Genomic DNA, 21,375 nt, shown 5'->3' with positions numbered 1-21,375 from the left:
TTTTTCGGAATCACTTATTCCCTATTCTTATCCAAGTATACAGTTTAAACAGGACGCAGGCTCTCACAAGCTTTCGTTTGATTTTTTCCTTTCTAAATGTTTATTTCTGAAAGGATGAAGTCGGAAGTTTCTGGCGTAAATCAATCCGGCTGGGATGCGCACCGCGTTCACTTCAATTCGGAGTCGTTTGAGATCCATGAACGCGCGTCTAGGCTATGCGGTGATTTGCGACCTAACTGTTGTGTCAAGTCATTGTTTTCGTCCTCCCAGATGAGGCTGGTACCAATTTATCGACCGGATGAACGCCTTGGTTGACACTGGAGTAGTTTCGAACCATCGATCTCTCGTGCAGAGACGGGAACCTTTTACCGACTCCGCTGCACCTGCCCTCTGTTTATTCTTATTTGATTATTAAAATGTATTGTACTGAACACTAGTGATGTACTTTGAATAAAAGGTGACAGTTTGTTTATGGCGTGGGCTAAACCGCGTTCGACAAAAAAATAATGATAATAGTTTAAAAATACTCGTGTCTTGGACCCTCAACATACTTCTGTCTACGTTTTCTCTTAGTGCCCCCTACGAGGTTTTTATATGGGACCTTTATTAGCGTGACGCTTCGGGTTTTTCTTTAGTGCTGCAGCGTTCCACCGCATCTGCCGCCGGTGGTAACACGCATTTGTCCGCTGCTCAGTAAATCAACGAACAACTCAATCGTCATAGAAACCTCGTAGGCACATTAATAGGAAGCAAATAATGCTAATGCAGTAATTATCATTACCATAAAGTTCGCCTATTTGACCTGCGAAGTTTCGGTAGACAGGTGCTCAAGCAACAAAACGACTGACTACCGAAAAACATTATTGCAATCAATTTGACATTTTCATCCTTACTAAGGTACTAAGGTAGTCCATTTTACTGAAGGTCCCGAGCACACCATCTTTTTCAGTCGTTCCTTCCTCTCGTATTCGTCATCCAAGACATCCGCAAGTTTTAAGGTTTGGAATAGTTTTCGAATTTTTCTCGCGTGGATGCAGGTTCGGGACTTGGTGGGAAAACTTTGACGGCCACAGGGCGGTAGGAGAGAAGAAAAATGTGAATTTTTGGTAGAGTGTGGGGGTGTTTTTCAGCGAATCCAGTTTATCAAAGTGAATCAAGGTTTACATAGTCTTTGTGTTCGTTGTTGAATCTGAATGTTACGACTGTGAAAGAAAAAATTTGTCATTTATGAATGACTCACGCAGCAGGACCCACGAGATTCTTAAGACTCTTTATTACGACTAAAGTCTTTGCGTCTTCTCCTCCGTCAAATCCTAGAAAGTCAGAATACTTGTAACATATCCTCTCAAATGCCTGATTCTGAACAAGTTACCACTCCGTAAGACATTCGAAAACAAGAACAAAAAAAAACCTAAAATTGTTGTGCCTACCTAAGTATTTGTAATCGATCAGTCATTATAATAAGATTCATTTTAAGAATGTCGAATTTTCACGCTTTTGTGAAAAAAGCCCTCACCAATAATGAATCACAGGCAGAAACATCACCGCAGATTGTTGTCGTCCTGGACGTGCTGTACTGTGGAAGACAGTATGCGATACGTTAGAGCAGGTGTGCAAATACACCGCTCATTCTATTCGATCACTGTGGATTCAGTGCGATTCTGCGCCGCGCTGATCAAGCCGACATCCACAACCTGAAAACATGCTGAGGTCTTCGGTCAAGGTAAGTAAAACCTTTGCTTTACAGATGTTTCTTGATAACTCGTCAGGATCACGCAGAGCTGTGCACTTTTGATGGGATCTCCATCAATTCCATCAACTCCATTGATGGAATTCTGATATTCACACAATGACAAGCTTTTTTTCATCGCAAGCATTTAATTGGTTCCGTTTACCGTCCAAAATTCCTGTAACGTTTTACACTCAGGAAAAAAAGCTTAGTAGTTGACTTTTTCTAGAAATGTATATGAGTTCAGAATTAGCAGAGTCCACTGCTGATACGCTGACGTTTTGCAGGGAAAACATTTTTGTTTCTTTTTGGTATCTAAAATTTCCAAAAATCCCATTTTTTTGAATGAAGTGTTTTGCTTTATTGAATATCCATAGTTTTAGCTATAAGACGGATAGACGATAAGTGCACGGGTCGATCGACTCCTCTGGGGGATGAGCCTACGCTTTCGACTTGAATGTAGAACTCATTTGAAGTTTAAGAACGCGTGAGTAGCCTTACAATGACTTGCCGGGGTTCACCGATGTGCCAAGTCAGTGTTTTATCCTCCCAGATAAGTCTGATACCAATTTATCGAGGTTATGAAAGGGATAGGCGGTGTAGCGCAGTTGGTAAGAGGTTCCGCTGTGGTTACAATCGATCGGAGATCCCAATCCCAAACTGTCACCTTATATTCAAAGTACATCACTAGTGTTCAGTACAATACATTCTAATAATCATATAAGAATAACCATGTGGCATGTGCAGCGGAGTCGGTAAAAGGTTCCAGTCTCTGCACGATCGATCGATGGTTCGAAACTACTCTAGTGTCAACCAAGGCGTTCATCCGGTCGATAAATTGGTATCAGACTTATCTGGGAGGACGAAAACACTGACTTGGCACAGGCGAGGAGCGTTCATAAACCTCAAACAAAGTCTGGGTTGAAGTAGAACGCGTAAGCGCATCCCCATAGGGATAGGGATTGATCAACTTTATCCTTTACCCTTTAGTGAAAGGGTTGGTTGACACTAAAACGGATTCGAACCTCCAATCGATCGTGCAGCCATTGCGAACCTTTCACTGACTGCGCTACACTCGCCCACCTTTAGCTATAGTTTTAGCTCAAAAAGCTGACTGAAAAAATAAAAACTAGTAGAAGCAAGCTAAAAAAATGAAGCTTCACTAGTATTGATCAGTAAGAAGATGCGGGATGAATGGGAATAGAATAGGAACAACTAATGTGAAACAGTTCGTAATCGTTTTCATTTCATTATGAAAAACTGCATCGGAATCATTTCATCACTTGAAGCAGTGGAGATGTTTACTGATCGCAAAAATTCCGCTCCGCTGTGCACGAATGACGAAATTTGCAGATCGTTGCCTTGCTTCACCTGTTCGAGTTCGTTCCAACTCGATCCGCACCGAACAACTTCTCTGTTGGAGGTCGCGCCAGAGCACCTTCTTCGTTCTGGACTGCAGGAACGCAACAACAAAATTCTGACACCGTCGAACCGCAACCTCGTGCTGTAAATAGTCCAGAAGGTCTGTTTGAGCACCTTTATCTTGACTTCGCGCATTTTGGAATGGGTAATGAAGAAATATTCGGAAATCTGCCGGAATTAAGCATCCCACATAAAGAAATGCCAAAATTACTGCGCTCAGATCTTCTGAGCTACAATTTCAAATTTACTTCCTATTCCTTCAAACTATTATTTTTTTGTTATTGCAGTAAACAAGCCCGGTGGCGCTCCCCTCGATGACTCTCCTACCAACGGTTTCTGGCCTGATCCTCAAGCACTCCGTGAATTTCGAAGACGTCTGAAGGATGCAAAATCTGTAGCAGTTGGCCCAGACAACAACAAAATCCAGAAACTTGGTACGAACTCACAAAACAAATCACAAGCTCGACAAATTTCTGGGTCAGGTTGCCTAAAGTGGAAATCTTGTAATATTTACAGATCAAAACACCTTCCCTACAGTATTCATCCACCACGCAGACCGCTTGGAAAATCCGACAAGTCCTCCAGCTCCTCCAGTTACCTGCGCTCCACAGGTGCAGAACCCCTGGGGAGTGATACCGCCGAATCAGGAACCAAATCCTGACAACACATTGGTTGTGCAACCGCCAGCCGTTTCATCTCCTCCTTCTGTTCCTCTCGAAGTGTTAGTACACTGGATTTACGACGAAGAGAACGGAGGCGACGTCGTTGCTCCACTAGGGGGGAGCACAAATCAGATTCTACCGCCAGCTCCGCTGCCACCACCACCACCTCAGCCAATCGACAGGCCACCGTTTCTGTTGGAGGCAACTGACGACACCGTTGCAGAATATTTCAAAGTAACGTGAATACAGAAAAGTACTGGTCAGTTACGCCTCAATCCTCACCGTTTATTTGCAGATTATAATGGATGAGAGGCTGACAAAACGTGAGCTGAAATGCGCACTGGAGGCTTGGAAAGCAACGCTTACTCCTTATTTATTGGTTGGTGCCCGAAGATATCTTCTGGTTACAATTTTGAACTATTTTTTACGTGCTGGAGATTCAAAAATCCAGAGCAAGTACGAGGAGAGCGAGGCTGAAAGGCAAAGAATGTTCGCCGTGGAGCGCGACCTGCGAGCGCAAAGGGTTGCCAGACTGAGTCCAGCGGCGAAGTTGATTGCCGACAAAATTGAGGTAAGCTCAAAGTGTTGTTGCAAAAAAAAAGCTTTGTCTGCATTATTCACATCCAGGCAGTTCGCTTGAACGACGAGTTCACAGTTCTGGAAGAGGAGCACATGATCCGAGAAATTATGCAAAGTGCTCCGCTTGAAATACGCGAAGAACTCACTGCTCAATGATTTCTTTTGGTATTATCCATATAGAGATTCATGTATATAGAACTGCTTTTCAATAAAATGTTCGTTCCACGACTATGTGAAGAGCGAAATTGGCAGTAACACAGAGTAAACCTTGTCTTTCGTTAGTGAGGACATCACATTTGTGTCTAAACGACCCGAAGCCTCGTACAATTGCGTAAGCAGTTGCGTTTGAAGTGGCGCATTGGGATCTTTGGTCTGCCGTTCGTCCATCTCGCAACATTTCTTTCTATGTATTTGTGATGTTATTTATGTTATGTATTTATTTATTTATGATGGAAGCTCTGCAGTCCGACAGAAGCCAATGAAGGTCCCATTTCGATCGCAACTATGTAGTGTATCCGGTTTATGCCTATAATGAGGTCCAGGCGATTGATTAGATTTTTTTAAAAATAATTTTGGAAGTAATTAGGATTATAGCCAAGAGCGAAAGGTTCCCTGAGTTATACCGCTCTAGATTAGCAGGGCCTAACTACTGATATTAACTAAGAAAGGATGGACACTGGATAAAATGTCTAGCGTTAAACAATCCGCATGGGATGCGCCACCGTATTCTCTTCAATTCAGAATCGTTTGAGGTTAGCCTTTCAATGAGTTGCGGGGCTAGCTGATGTATCAAGTCTGTGTTTTTATCCTCCCAAACAACTTTTTCTTCAATTTACTGATCTCATAGGTGTGAAATGTTTGGTTGGCTCCAGTGCGGTTTCGAACCATCGATTGACCGTTTAGTCACAGTGGAACCTGTTACCAACTGCGCTGCACCCACCCGACTAACGATATCACTGACGGAGTTGTTAAAACAAACTGCATTATGCTTAATTCAGGTGGCTCGCGTACTTCTTTTTTGCGTAATTTTTCCATCACGCCTCCAAAACACCTTAAAGGAGTGTTTGTGGAGATTTTCAATGATAATTTTAGACCTAGTCTAGCGAGAACGCAAAATGCGCCTAAGAATCTGCCAATCAGTGATCTCAGAAGCATCAGAAATCAGAATACACCTAATGACCTAATCTTTTGAATCCACGTAATTGACGACAGCGTAGAGTAGATTACTGGTAAAGTAAACGGTAGTAAATTACTCGTAAATACTTTACTAGTACTAGTGAATTACTCGAGAAGGTAATCTTTAGGTGCACAGATCGTAACGGAGACGACGTCTCGGAATTGTATTTACTAGAGGAAGGAACCGGACCGCGAAAGCTTCCATTAATCTTGCGATCTTGCTTTTATTTCCACATCCTATTATCGCAGTGTGACCACGTTTGTAATGAAGGAGAAGAGCTAAACTTTGCGACACAGAAAGCGATTGTGGCCAGCAAACATTTGAAGCTCCTATTAAACGACGATTAAACTGAGCGTACCTCGAAATTGACGTCATGTGAGGACCTCATGGAAAACATAGAGTTCGGGGTGTAGATTACGAATTTGAGTGTGGTTCTACTCAATTTCCAACTAATGATCCCGAAAAAGGATATAGGAAACGCAGTTCGTTCCTACGATGGGGGGGGGGGGACGCTCGAACACGCACTGCGTCTACGAGTGTGGAGCGGCCCAAGATCGATGAGGTCACTTAAACCGCCTATTCAACCAAACCAATGAATAGGGTGCTGCGACAACCGGAGCGTGTACAAGGGGACGTGTTCTAACGCACCTCGTAGAAAGAAATGGTTTTCTCATGCTGTTTTTTAGGGACGATTAGGGAAAACTGAGCGGGACGATGCTCGCATTCGTAATCCGCTCCCCGAACTCTATATTTGTCACGGGATTCCACACAATTTCGTGAAATGCTACCTTTAAAGTCATCCAGATGCATTATTGTTCGGGAATGACATATTTCCTTCCAGTCAAGTATTATGAAGACTAAATATTCCACGTTTACAACGCTTTGGGCGTATTATCGTTGTCATAACGTCATAACTGAGGAAGAAAGAACCCATCGCCTTAGGGTTGATGGTTGTGCGCTGCTGAGCCTAAAGGCATCATCATACGAATCTGAAGTGGTACGGATTTTAGGTGGAGTATTCGTATACGGGATTGTAGATTATGGAGAGAAGGGTGATTCCGTTCATTTCTTCCTAATTGCCGTAAAAACAGCCCGAAAGATGCGGCGCGTGCAGAAGGCTGGCGCGCTCCAATCGAACTCGTTGTAGGAAATAGTGCGCCGGAACGGTACAGAAAGCCATATCTTCCTGGCCGTTTTTTACGGCACTTAGGAAGAATTGACAGAGTCTCCCTTCTCTCCATAATCTACGTTCCCACATACGAATAATCCACCTAAAATCAATACCTCAGATTCGTAGGGTGATGCCTTTAACTAATGGTTCATGTTAGATTAGCTTCTGTTGAGAAACTGTGAACGGTCTTCCTGATGAAATAACGCAAACAGTTCCTTTGCAATCCTATTCCGCTCCTCTTCCCTCAACTTCACAATCAGACTAATGTGCAGTGTGCAACAGACTGTGATGAATTTGTTCTCACTTGCAGAGAGTCCCATTTCACTTTCATTCAATTTCGAGGTCGTGTTACAAGGGTCTTTAAAATTATGAATAGAAAAATTCCACTGAGGCTCTTTACGTTACTCCATGGACTCTTCGATCAGAGTTACTGTTACGCAAACGTGCTCAGCTGAGCGAGAATTGTTGACTAAAGAAACACTCGACTATAGTACAAGAAAGTAGGAAAAGATGGAAAAAGCCAGCATATTCGCTGTTGAAAAGAGGTTCAGTTAGTTCCGTAAAATATGCTAACACGATTTTTTACGATTAAAAAAGCTTTTTTTTTGGTTTTTCGATGTTCAGTTCGTCTCACTAACAAACACGTACGCAGATTCCGATAGTGAAAGCGGGAACGCGAAACACCGCTACGAAAACAGAAACGGCTGAGATCTCAGTTTACGCTTCGAGCAACGAACCCAGCAATTGTTTACACCAATTAGACTCGTGAAAAGAAGGCGAACTAAGTGAATTAGAGGAGAAATCACCCGATAGAAGTATTCTCAACGCCCACGCAAGTAATAAGATCCACTTTTTTCGCAGTCCATCGTTCTCATGGAAAACGTTCGTTAAATGAACTGAGATTTCCAGTCCCTGGGTTTCTATTAAGCGGTACGCGCTTTCTCTGCAGTAAATAAAGTCTGATACATAGTATTTACGAGCCACATCCCAAATTCTATTAGACTGAGTTGTAAATGACTTCCGCCCAAGTACATGGTACCTTTTGTTACTGTTTACGGGTAAAATGGTTTACCCAGACAAGGAATTGTTATCGTCCTGCAGCCATAACTTCGGTTGCTCTTTAGACAGCAGTCAAGCTACATTTATTTTTTTTTGTTCACCTTGAGAATGGAGGGTCAAAAAAAGTATTTACCCCATGCGTTGCTTTGGGAATTCAAACAAGATAATAGTTCTGAGGACACCGCTCAAAAAATATGCAAGGTGTACGGTGGTTCAGTGATAATCGATCGGACGGTTAGAAATTGATTTGTCAAATTCCGTTCTGGAAATATGACCTTTAAAGAAGAACCAGGAGGAGGGGGTGTCGCTCTTGGTTCCCCTTTCAAGCTCCAGAACGGATTTTGCTTCAGACATCGATGACAACATTTTGAAGTCAATATTGGAACAAAATCCACATCAAACAGGGAGAGAGAGAGAGTTGGCAGGGAAGCTCAATACGTCACTATCAATTTTTTGTTACCATTTTTGATGTTGAAAAATAAATGCATGAAAATGAAAGCAACTTATGACTGAACCTGATATCTAATACTGAAGGAGAATCGTCAGCTCCAGAAATTACCCTCAAGTTTTAAAGAATCGTTTCACTGAGCGATAAAATTTGAAGTTCGCTTGAGTGAAGGCACATTAATAATCTGCGAAGTGCATGTTTATCTCAATGAAACTTTTTTTGTTGAAATTAATTGGATGTCGGTAATAACATTAATTAGAAACCTTCGTCAGTGTTGTTGTCCTCGAATTATGTTGTGGGCATGATGTGAACGAGGCAAAAAGAATGCATCTACTACCTGGATAGAAACAAGACACGAATCCAAGAACGAATCGAGGACGCCACACTGGACGCTAGATTATATAAGTGACCTACTGTGTGTACATCGACAGATTTCAAGGATTTTCCGCGTAAACAACGGTGAAGTACTACCACTGAATCTTCTCCAGCATGAAAAATGCTTTCATTTAAAGGTCACAAAGAACTATGACGTCGTTCTCTCATTCTTCATGTTCGCCCAACCTCCACGGGGCTTCTTTCTTCAGTGGGTTGTTCTGTGGGTAGCTTAAAGGATTTTTGTCAAGCAGAAGGCAATAAACAACCAATTGAAAAAATGGGGAGCTAACAGCACTTTATATTTTGAAAACATACATAAACACATCTAAACATACAAAAACCTACATGGATGTATGAGTTCGATAAGAATGTCTCGCCTGGGTTTTTTTTTCCGATTCGACAACTTCCGATTCTTGATTGATACCCATGATGTTTCATGTGGGATTGTAGAACATTCTCGAAGCTTCTCCGCTGAAGGAATGTAGATATATTTTCTTATAGCAAGGTACTCTTCCTTAACTTCAAGCACAATGTCAATTTCACTGGAGCAGTTTCGAGCCGTCATCTTCCATGAATGCCATCGTAAAAGTGGAGCGACGACAGCAACCCGACAGCGCTTCGGAGGAGGGAACCACTAAAACCAGGACTATCCATTGCTTCGCAAAAGAAGATAGGATCTTCGAAGTACAGACCAAGACGCCACCGCATTGAAATTCGAGGGAAATGCTCCACCACGAGCTGCTCCCGCGAGGACACACGGTCGCCGCTGTCATTTCTGTCACTCAGTAAAGCGACCGAGACGAGCTTCGCATGCCTTTCATGATAACGCGGGACCCGTTATAGTTAAGTAGACCGACCCATCAGAAACGAAGTGGCACGAACACAGTACCCCATTTCTCCTCTGATTATCACTTATTCCACTCCCTTAAGGTTTTCTTGACTAAGAAAACTTTCACCAATTTCGATGACATTCGTTGAGCGGTCGCCGACTTCTTGCACTCCTATCCTCCCCCGTTCTGGAAGAAGGGGATCGCTGAGCTGCCCATTGGGTGAAGCACTGTAGTGACTGATAATGACGATTATATTGTTGAGTGATTTCCACTGCATCACCCCACGAATCTGGGGTGCTGAAAAAAAAAACGGAAAACACGACTTTGGGCGTTCTACAATGAGTTCGATTGGAGCGCGCCAGCCCTGCGCACGCACCGCATCCACAACGGGCCGTTTTTTTACGGCAATTAGGAAGAAATGGACGGAAGCACCCTCCTCTCCATAATTTGCGACCCCGTATAGGAACTGTCCACCTGAAATCCGTACCACCCCAGATTCGTGGGGTGATGCCTTTAAATTAAAAAAAAAGCAAAGAAGAAAACATTACAAAACTGACAAGAATTTCTTATCAATCTAATATATATATATATATATATATATATATATATATATGCGTTTGTATATACTGCGTAAGTAAGTACTGTGTACATACTCACAACGCAATAGTGGTGAGATATCCACTATCCACTATCCAACTGGTTAACAAACTTCTAATTCTTTTGAAAGATTCTCTAGGTTTTCTAAACCGCAAAAAAAAATATGCAATATCACCCAAAACCCAATTTGAGAAGGAGGAGGTAGAGGCTTCCGCTGTTCAGAGCTATTCACAGCCTACGTCGATTCTGCACAGGACCGATTGAACAAATCGTTTTCGCGAAGCAAGACATGTTAGGTTCGGGAACCTCTTGCGGAGCTCACATTTAATTCCCGCGGTGAAGTTCTCATGGAGCCCCATTTCCGTACTTTCCTGCTACATATGAATTTAAATGAATGCTCAGTAGTCAGCTATCACGAGTATGAGGGGAGAAGTTGAATTAGTCGAGATTCCCAGATGATTTTCTTTTTTCAGTGACTTTTCTCATATTTTGCCACCTGAAAAGACCACATTCAACCCAGTTGCAGCGCAGGAAAGAGTGAGTGCAAAGCAAGTGAGTTAGGAACGGATTTAAAGGCAGGATACCACGAATCTGACATGGTGAGGGGATCCACAGGAGAGGCCAGAGGTGGGCTGTAGATAGTAGGATCCGGAGAGGTTCAGCCATCTCTCCCTAGTCGTTCTAAAAAAATCGTCGTGGACAACGCTTGAGCTGCAACGCCCCGCTTCCACGCGCAAACAGTCGAAGATTAATTAGATCTCCTCATTCAAGTGAAACCAATGAATAGGATGCTGAGGAGAGCAGAACGTGTGCATGGAGGAGCGTTCTGACGTACCTCGTAGGAACTGAAGCAGTTTCCGCGCCGTTTTTCACGACGACTGGGTAGAGCGAAACCAGTCCGCATCCCGCTGTCTATAGTTCGACCTCCAGCTTTTCCCTCACCACGTCAGATTTGTGGTATGCTTTCTTCGAGCCAGCGAGTTTTCACATGCGATTCCTGGACAAAACATCACTTTCTTCCGAACGCTAAACTTAGAAGCACAATCCAAATTAGGAGATCTATTTTAGTCGTTTCGGGGTAATTTTCATCGCTGACCACCCTTCTACTTCCAGGGATGTGATGAAACTATGCCAATAAAAAGAGGATGGTGGCCAAATAAACTGTCGATCTAGTACTGTGGTGCCTTAATGCAAGATAGGTTAAATAAATAAATACATACATAAATAGGAGTTCTCGTGAGATGTCTTTACATGACATCTTCTACATTTTCACATTCACGCACTTCTTCGTGGCAATATTTTACGCAAAAAAAGTAATTTTACTGAAGAATTTCCTGAATTTCATGCACATTCATCATTCAGAAAAAAATATCCGTCATCTTCTCTTTTCTACTTTGTAAAATATCTTTAAGAACCTCGAATAATTATTTGTTTACGTCAGGTCATTGTGAATAATTCTATTTCTCACTTGAGACTACATTCATAGTCGAAATCGACCCTTTTCGAATTGTCTCTCTCCGCAATTTATGGATGCTGCTGACCTTGACTGTATTTACCACCTCACGACGATAATGCGTCACTTCTTTCGGAAACGCAACGCGAATTCGGGACCCCCTAACTCTTGCAAAAAATACGTGCGTCCGATGCAGCAATAAGTCATAAATCTGCACTTAACTTAAAGTTATAACTTCCTTGCGAGAAAATTTTTCTGTAACTGATTCGAACTTCAAAAACACCTTTTTAGCTGACACCTATTGTATTGATGTTAATCGCAAAAGGCTCTGAGAATAAAGATATGTGGACCTAATAGATGAGGGATTATCTGGATTACTAGACAAGATTACTTACAACAAACCGAAAACATGTTGTACATAATTGACAATCTACTATCGATCCATAAACACAACTTTTTTTAGATTTCAAATAAACCTCGTCTCCAAGAAAAGAATAGCAACGTTCATGACTGAAAAAGATCCGCTGAGTATATTTTTTTCTGCAGAAGAAGGCAAAAATACGGATCGTTATCGTATGTGATGGGAAGTGTAAGTGAGAGGGTCCCATAGCATTGGCATGACTGAAGGGTCGAAACTGCCCTAAGGCTTCCGCACTTTTTTATCTCTTCAGGATCGAGAAATTGGCACCAAACTTGCTTTCGAGGATAAGGAAACTAACTTGGTACCTTAATGACCCCGAAACGCTTTGTGTAGGTCTCATAAACCTTTACGATTACGAGTAGAAATCGAACTTCACCTAAAACGAATATCAAACACTTTGTTCTTCTTTCTTTCATTTAAAGTAAATTACTTTATAGTAGGAGAGTATCTTTCGCACAATTTCTCAAAGTAATAATTTGGTGAATCTTTTTGTAGTGCACAGTAACTTCCTGTTTTCTATTTTGTTCACTTTACTGTTCTCTGGAAAAAAAAGTGTGTCGGTAATAAATTCTTCATCTCTGCTCTACGCGGCTGCAAGCCCAGCATACTTTTTTTCCACTTTCTTAGCGCAATCAGTGGCTCTATTTCCAGCTGCTGCATCCTAAACTTCTCAAGGATTTTTTAAAAATTTGATCCCAAGCAGATCCTTAATAAAATAATATCCGATGAGCCCCAAGTCCTACCTTTTTTGAGTTGAATTGGGCATCGCAGAATTGTGTCGTGTACTACTTTTCTGAGCAATCCATAACAATCTTTGTTCTGCTCAGAAAAGTAAATAATACACGATAACTGGTGAGTTTTTCTTCCCTAGAGCCAGAAACTGATGCGAGCAGCGTTGTTGCTCTTTTCCTTGCTCGTTTAGTTTTCGAGCCGTCTCATTACGAATTTGCCCTCTGCTGATTAGTGCGGTAGAAAGGAATCGACTCGGCCGGCCATTTAAAATCGTCGCCAAGGCCTGCCTGCTCCACGAACATCAGTCAGTTGTCCGAAAAAGGGCTGAGCCAATGAGGACAGAGTGCAAGATGAGGCGCACAAAGAGCACAACGAGCGAGGAGGCGGCGAGCCGACGGCTCCCCACAAAGCTCATCTGCACGATGGTTTCATCACACCGCACGGCAAAATATACGTGAAAGAGGCCGACGACTCCGGAAGCAAAACACTTCGATCAATCATGTGGACGTGAAAATGTGCGGTGTTTAGTCGGGACTGCACTGCGAGAGCTCTACGATGAATTTCAGAGAAGAAAAGTTGCGAATTACCCTTTTTCGTACATCCACAACTACACAAATTTCCCAGAAACTCTGAGAAGAAAGCAGTTGCGGCACCTAAGTACCACATGCACTTAGGACACTGGTGCACTTAGGATAGTTGTCAGGGTCATGTGAAAAATTTCCGATGGTTTCAGACCCCTATCGTCCTCGGAAATCTAAGGAAGTCGAAGGCGCGCAAACTATGTGATGAACGGTTTATCCGGAGAACTGGTTGTAGATTCCAATTTCGAAATTCAACCAAACACAAGAAAATCTTCAAAATTGTCTTTCTACGCGATCAATGGCTGTCACTGAAAACATCGAGATTTCTTGATTCTCCAGCAAGCGGCCACATTCAGATTCTTGATTCTATCAGGTACTTTTGCACATCCAGACCTTGTACGGACGGTGAAACGGCCCTGAGCATCGATGTCACATGAAAAATTGTTTTGGGGGAAAAGAGCTCTACACTGTGCTTAGCGCTTCTAACTTTGGATAGTTTTCAGCCACGAATCTTCTAATTTCTTTTCCTCTCTCGTTTTCATTAATTATTTTTCAGTCTCCATCATAATCTTTTTTTAGAAAGAATTTACTGTGTGTCTTCTGGGTTTTTTTTCTTCTATCTAACAAATAACTTCGACATGGGCCAATCCCAAATCAACTTAAGTATTTTTACATAACTACATAACTAACATAACTTTTGCGACTAATAAGAAATATTCCTGATTAAAACACTGTGAAATCAAATTAAAATAAAATAAACAATGGATAATAAGTTGAAATAAAATAAAATCAAATCAAATAAAAACAATTAACTATTGTGTTACGACCACAGACCAGAGATACGCCCTTAATTCTGGATACCACTAGCTTTCAAACAGTTCTGGGAGAAAAACTAGGACTCGCTTCCATTGCTACATAATTTGACATTTTTTCAAGAAAAAAGAACTGGTCGGAGAAGAAAATCACTTAGCATTTTTTATGTCTATTTCTGTACAAGTGTAGAAAAAACTACTTCAAACTCAATACCAATGGAGTTGTCCACCTATAAAATCCATTTCCATTTTACTACTCATAATTTTGCGAGTAGTAAAATTGCAGCATATCGAAAAATATTGCAATTTCGTATTGGTAGCGATGTCAGTCACTATCAGTTGAAAACTTATGCTTTTCAGGTATCACATAAAGGATTAGTACCCATGTAAGGCACGAAAAAAATAGAGAAGTTTCCTGAAAGCTCCGAGAAACGACGACGTGTAGAAAATCCCTCGGAAGTGTCGATCTTTATTCAATGCTGGAAGCGTTGCATGTCTTGTAAAGGAGTGTCTGCAAATGGCTTCGTTCCCGAACCACCAGGGAATCATTTCCGCTCGTTTTTTGCACTCGCAAATCTGCATTCCCATCGACATTTTCGGCCACAAAGACTTATCGAAATAGCTCCCATATCTCGAAGTTTTTCTAGGAACAGATGTTCGCCTTCGACCACAACATCAATTTCCTGCTCGATTAGGATCTTGGGCTTCTCGTCAGATCGTATCATAGCGCACGACCTCCGGCTCCGTCCAGCTCTTCGTAATCCGCCAGCGATGCCAATTATAGCACACAATATGGTCTCGTCGTGAACGTGTTTAGTCGCCGGCCTCAATGCATTGACCTCGCGTGCAGCTAATAGACGCGTCCAGCTCCGGGCAATATCCAGATGTGCAGGTCTTGGAGGTTCGGAATTTTAATTAAGCAGTCACGCAGGGCATCGCTGGTGGAATCAGCGCTGGTGGTCGTAACATGCCTCTCGAGGAGTGCTATTATTTCGTCTTCGTCCCCGTTAGCGATTGTTACTTGGTCGTGATGAAACCTTTGAACCGCGTCCGCATACAAATTGCCTGCTCAATTAGTCGAAATGGACAGGCAACGAGGCACCTGTACACGACATATGGACAACCGGATGAAAGGCTGCAAAGAAAGCAAACAGCCGTAAAGGCTTATCGGTTGAAATCAAAGGAAAAAAGACTTCTAAATCATTTGGCGCGAATCCGATACGCCAATGGATGAAAAAGTCGCTCCTTCCGACACTTGGCCAGTATTCGTCGTAGGAATTCTTGGTCCAGTAAAAAAAATGAAGCACTTCCTATTTGTAAAGGTTTAAAGGACATGGTGGTTGTAATAATTGCTGCGAAGGAGGAAGTAGCTCCATATGTGGTGGTGCTGCTTGCGTTACGAGAAACTTACTAGACGTCTCATACTCCCTCACTTACTAGAGAGGGAAAATGCAGCCGAAACGACTTACCAAAACTGGTCTTGTGACAGACATAGCAGAAGTTCGATTCTATTTCAAAAAAAAATGATTTTTTTAGAAAAATGTATGAAAAAATCGTGAATAGAAAGTGTATGGAGAAATTGCATTAAGAAAATTAAAAAGTGGAGAAAAACGGATCCGACGAGAGGTTGGCAGATCTTGCAACAATCCGAAAACCAACACTTATTTCTATTATATTTCTCTAGCTAAGAATTTCTGAATGAAACGGATACAGAAGGCAAATAACAAGACGCATTAACTTTGTAATATTTTAAAGGTTTCAAAACTGAAAGGCGACAAAAAAACTCTCAACACTTCAACAGTGTGCTAAGTTGCAAAAATACGTTTCCCTAATGGTTGTATGAAGAACAGGTGAAAGATCAAGAATCCCTCACAGCTAAGGTTTTGAATGAATGAATTCCAATTCCCTTCTGCATTGCGTGTCATCATTTTCAACAAAGAATCGGTTGCTATGCAATTCGTCGAAAAATGTACTTCTAATTTGATAGTCGAATGAGGTTTGTCCTCGTTCTCAGCCCTCGCCTTTTTTTGCGGTGGATTCCATTCCAGGTCGTTGCTTGCCGGACGAGCAGTCATTTCGCACTTTCGCACTTTTACGCGGATGAGCTTCACTTCATGACAACGTTTCCCATTATGAATAGAACTCAGCAGAAAAAAGAGCAAATGTTCAGTAACTACGGCAACCGTGAATGCGTGAGCAAATCCACAGCACTATCAGGCCACTTTCGACATATTCTATGTACCTTGAGGCGTCCCCGGGAGAATTTCGGAACGGAACTGTCGACCAGTCGGAGAAAAGTGGAAAGAAACGATCCCATTTGCATCTGATACAACATATAAACAGGTTTCTCTCAGGCCAGTGTGTCTACTATTGTCGCCACATTATTATTACAGTAATGTAACAACTATGTATCACATAGGACTATTTAGAACGATTGCCATCTAAAATGGGTTGACAGAAACCTGTGGCCAGAATAGCGGAAACCGCAGTTTGTACTTGGCAATTTTCCAGTATCTCCAAAATAAATGCACCCCCTAGGAAGAAATGTTATGTGTCGTATGATAGAATCATTTATGGTGGGATTTTATGTTTATTTGTTTAAGTTTATTTATATGATATTGTATTTAATGTATTACCTCCAGTGAAAGCATAAATATTAAACCTACACATTAAATAAACAGACAATAAGTAATAAATAAATAATAGCAGTAATAAATAAATAAATAGACATTAAATAAATAAATAAACATAGACATCAATAAATACATATATAAACGGCACCACACCCTTCTCGACCTCGACACCATAAATTCAGCATGGGCTGTCTGAAGATTGACCAGGAAGCAGCAGCGAGTGCGAGTGGCGGTCCGACGACGACGGTCGACTCCCATCGTCACACAACCAAAGGATTTCAGAATATTTTCGGAAAATTCTTCACACTCAAGAATTTCTATTCATCATATTTTTAGTCCTTAGCCTTGCTAATTTTCTTAAGTAATGATTTCTCATTCAGGTCATTCCCAATTTTATTCTTTTCTATTCTAAGTTATTTTATTTATTGATATAAGATATTTAGCCATTTTATTTACTAATAATATAAAAATACAAAACAAATAATATAAAAGTCAATCAATTACTAACATTTTATTTATTTATTATTATTTTTTCGCCGAAAATATTTATTTCTTTTTCCAGAAAAACTTCTAAGACCGCCACTGCTAGGTAACTGAAATTGAAGATCACTGAATTGTCCCAGACCTTCAAATCCCAAGATGTGCTGTGAACTGGAAGCGATTTAAGAGCACAAGCAATCGGAAGGTTTGCTGTTAAAAGGCGAGTCACTGCAACGAAACTTTAGTTTTACTCGGTATTTCAAAGAGGTTTAAAACTCTCTCAAATTAGATTGAGACCATAATTGTTCTAAACGGATGAGGCTATAACGTCCAAAAGAATTATATGGAACACAAAAATGAATTCTGTTCTGCCACTGATAACAATGTAGATTGCTACGGATTTAAGACACACCCGAAAGGATGCACATGGTTTTGTTTCCTTCCTCTTCGTTCAAGAAACGAAAAATCTCAACTGAGTTCCATCTGGCTGTGATAGATGACTTAATTTAGTTGGAAGTTACTTCCAACAAAAATGGGCGGTTCGCATCCAAAATGAAGCATTTCACTGGAAACGTCTACCTGACAACACATCAATAAATTTGAGATCAAAGGACGATTTTTTATGTCATAGAATATTTTTTTTTCTGATTCCTCGAAAATTCCACTAATCCCTGTTCGTTTGTATTTTTTTCTTCTATCTTTTTCTATGTATTTACTGTATTTATTCATGTCATATGCCTTTTGGCACACGTTGAGCGTCATAAACACATATGGCTCCTTTGAATTAGCTCCAAATGGAGGTCCCGCCATTCAATCCTAAACATAGTTGTGCGTGGTTCCAGTGGTCCCGCCTTTGCATTCTCTATTAGACCTTTTAGGTTTCTCTTCATCGGATCACATATCCTAGTGAAGAAGTGCGGTAAACAAGGCTAACAGAGATCGAAGTAAATTGAAGAAAAAAAAACTAAGTGCTCAATTCAAATCTATTTAATTTCGACCTTTTTTAAACGATGATTTCATCAAATTAATTTTAAAAAAACACTATACCCCAGCAGGTATAGGTGATTCCTTACTCATGTGGTTACCATTCTCAGATCTGCTTACCAGGTCTTTTGCTCGAATCTTTAAACGACTTCTCGCAACCGTTGCACTTCCCTTGTTGCCTCCCTACCAATGGACCACAATTTCCACTTCTTTGTACCTACTTTCAGTATTTTTTTCCGTAGGTAATTTGAGACTCCGAGATGAAGTTATTGCAAACTTTCGCAGTATGCCATACGTATGGAATTCTCAGAGGAATAGCTACCGCTGAAAGAATGCCATAACGCTATCGGACAGCGGAGAGGATGCAGCAATGAGCTGAAACAGCGCCTATGCTCGCCGGAAAATTGGAAGTGCACGACCAGCCGACAACATATTTAGTGCTCAAAGCATTGCAGTTTCTTGTATGGAATCGAGATCCCAATGTATTCCTCAAAAAGCGATTAGGTTAATGAAGTTAGCATTCGCCTCAAAAATCGCTCTGTTCTCCTTGGAACACTTAGATTACGGCCAGTCTAAAATATGGTCCACCAACAGAACTCCCTGTCCTGCTTTTATCGTGGGACGATTTAACGACGGGAATTAGATTCACGACTGAGGTTTCAGAGACCTTAGTCATAATGTTCTGTGAATTGTATATTTGGAACCAAACCGTTGCCAGTGATTGCTACTTAAGGAAGCAGTTCCGACTGACTGCCCTACAACGCCCATACCTTACGTAAAACACTACTTCGTCTACAGTGTTGAGCTGAGCGAAACAAAATAGAATAATCCTCAATGTCAATACTTACAGAATGCCTCATATATGCTATACAAGAACAAGTGAAGGCGACTTTTATTACCTCGGTCAATTTGCACGTCAACACACAGCAAGCTGATGAAGACCAAGCACAATTTCAAAGAAATGAAGGACACATCAAAGTGTGTACAGCACGAAAACAGAAGAACGGTTTTATGGTCAGAAATAATTATGTAATAGAGGCATAATATGCAATAGGACATAAGTACGACGATCGCCCCGATCGAGGTTGAACTAAGCAAGAAATCTCTCGCAGATATGGAGATACATACAAGAAACAACGACAGCGAGGATGTGGCACCTAGGAGCATGGAAACAGGATCACACTGCCGAGCACCACATCAACGCAAAACAGCAATCGAATAAAAATATGATAATGACAAAATATCAAGCTGACAGCTACCAAATAGGTCCCTTGAACCAATTTCTCGTTAAAGAGAAACAGCAGTGCATAGTACTCAAAAAAAAAAAATTCGGTTGGGAAACACCCCAAAATAATTCTAAGCAACAACTGATCAATTATAATGGAACAATGACTGATGAAAATGAGGGCAAAACGACTAATGAAAACGGGAAAAGCTCTGAGAACCGCAAACGACAAGTGGTCGGAAGCAGATCTGAAAAAAGGGAAAATTAAAGGAATCTGCAGCGGGTCCAATGTACATCATATCACACACATCAAATAGCCAGATTTGATGAATGCCGTGTTCAAAACTGTCCATCCAACTCTGTGCAAGGAAAAAGGAGAATAAAGGAATAAAGTGGTCGACGTTTATGAATCTTTCTAGAATGCGCCGACATCTTCGACTTCAATTCAGAACCGTTGAAGTTTATGAGCTTTTATTGAACATTTGCGTCTGCAACCCGCAGAAAAAGTTGAGCGACCAACCTAGGAATGAGGTAGTTTTATCAATGAGCGTTTTTATAATCCCAGACAAGCTTGGCCCCAATCTATGAACACGAAAGAGCGAGAGAGCTTATCATTGAGGTCATACAGATGTTGTGGGACCTTTTACCACACTATATCCGTTACAAAACAGATGAACTGATCGGAGTGCTACATTTTGGTGAAAATGAGTGTTTTGATTTTCTACTTGCGCATGAGGAACTGAGGGAACACGACGCATAGACAAGCCTATTTAGCTGATTTCAGAGTAGGAATCTGATCGTTGACAGATGTTTAAGTCAACATGGATCAAAAAGTGAAGACCCTTTAACTGAGTGCTAAATAGCGGAGATGTCCTTAAACGGCGCTCTAAAACTGAAGCCTTTCATTGTCTTTCTTACAGAAGAGTGAACATGTGTGTGAGGGAGGAGTCTCCGGATGCCCCAAACTCATCTCTAATCTAACGAGAACAAAAACTAGTAGCGGACTGTCAGGAAATTAAGGTGTTGACAAAGACTTTGTCATTTCGAACGGTACCCAAGCACAGAATTTGAGACACGACCTTGTCCCTTAGGTCAGTTCGAAGGTCAGTCAAGCACTCACTCTACCACCAACATAATAACTTCCTTAATCACTTCCGGTAGTGACCTTCACCGTTCGAGCAGCGCACACCGCACGGTGTCGCATTACAAGCACGACCCCATATGCGACTGTAGGAGACTGATGGAGCCATTAAAAGGCGCTACTACAGCGAACACATTAAGCCCAGATAGCCATCGCCAGATGCCCACAGATCGTTGCACTGAGTCCCGCGCTTCAGCCCATTCGTCTCATCACCCCTCTTAGAATGCACTATCTATCTCAACCACGCCACAATCAGCACTAATTTGCATAGACGATAAACACCAGCCGTGTGGTTGCTGCGCAAAACAAAGCACGCACGGAATGCCCATCGTAACACACTGGAGATGAAGACTGCTCAGTTCTCTCGAGCATACATCCGCAAAACTATCCGTATTTCTCCCATAAAAAATGTTACTAGATGAATTAGATACCTTAACAAAAAAAGGTGGGGTTTTTATCAAAATCAAGAATAAGTGGCGCTTTGGTTTGATGACTACCGCTATCTTTCCATTAAGCAAGATATCCTCTATTTAACGCTTCGCTCCTTCTCGAACACAAAAAAAAAACCGGAAGAAGAAAATGTCAAAACCTTTTCAATATTTGGTTATGCCGTTTTTTTTTTCGCCATCTCTCAGCAATTATCTACCAGTAAACGGCAGTGACGGATTACATTCCGTCCAAGCTCTATACTAGGCTCGAAAAATAAAGAGCTGAAGACTGAAGTCTTTCAGAAACTCACCAGAAAGTTCAGGATTCTGCAGAACAAGAAGTAGTGAAGAATGAGTGGACGAGAGAAAGAAACAACCGGCAGATCTGGAGAGAATGAACGCCCGCCACGCAACGTTGATGACATTAATCAACAGC

At 41.5% G+C, this 21,375-nt stretch overlaps 1 protein-coding gene across 2 annotated transcripts; it reads left to right on the top strand.

Annotated features, from left to right (window-relative positions):
* Positions 1-1,702: 1,702 nt before the first annotated feature.
* RB195_006737 (uncharacterized protein) lies at positions 1,703-4,548 on the top strand (the record flags this gene model as incomplete). 2 transcript variants are annotated; one of them, XM_064179989.1, is made up of 7 exons in its annotated part: positions 1,703-1,723; positions 3,083-3,251; positions 3,439-3,585; positions 3,668-4,047; positions 4,109-4,192; positions 4,265-4,384; positions 4,441-4,548. In XM_064179989.1, 7 exons carry the CDS (start codon positions 1,703-1,705, stop codon positions 4,546-4,548), a joined length of 1,029 nt encoding a protein of 342 aa, XP_064036896.1. The 2 variants fall into 2 exon arrangements, with proteins under 2 accessions (XP_064036896.1, XP_064036897.1); XM_064179988.1 differs by lacking the exon at positions 1,703-1,723 and adding an exon at positions 2,311-2,340.
* Between the last annotated feature and the right edge of the window lie 16,827 nt (positions 4,549-21,375).

This window comes from Necator americanus, chromosome I (assembly GCF_031761385.1).
Source record: "Necator americanus strain Aroian chromosome I, whole genome shotgun sequence".
NCBI lineage: Eukaryota > Metazoa > Nematoda > Chromadorea > Rhabditida > Ancylostomatidae > Necator > Necator americanus.
Note: the sequence above shows the minus strand (reverse complement) of the source record. Positions and strands in the feature narration are given on the sequence as shown.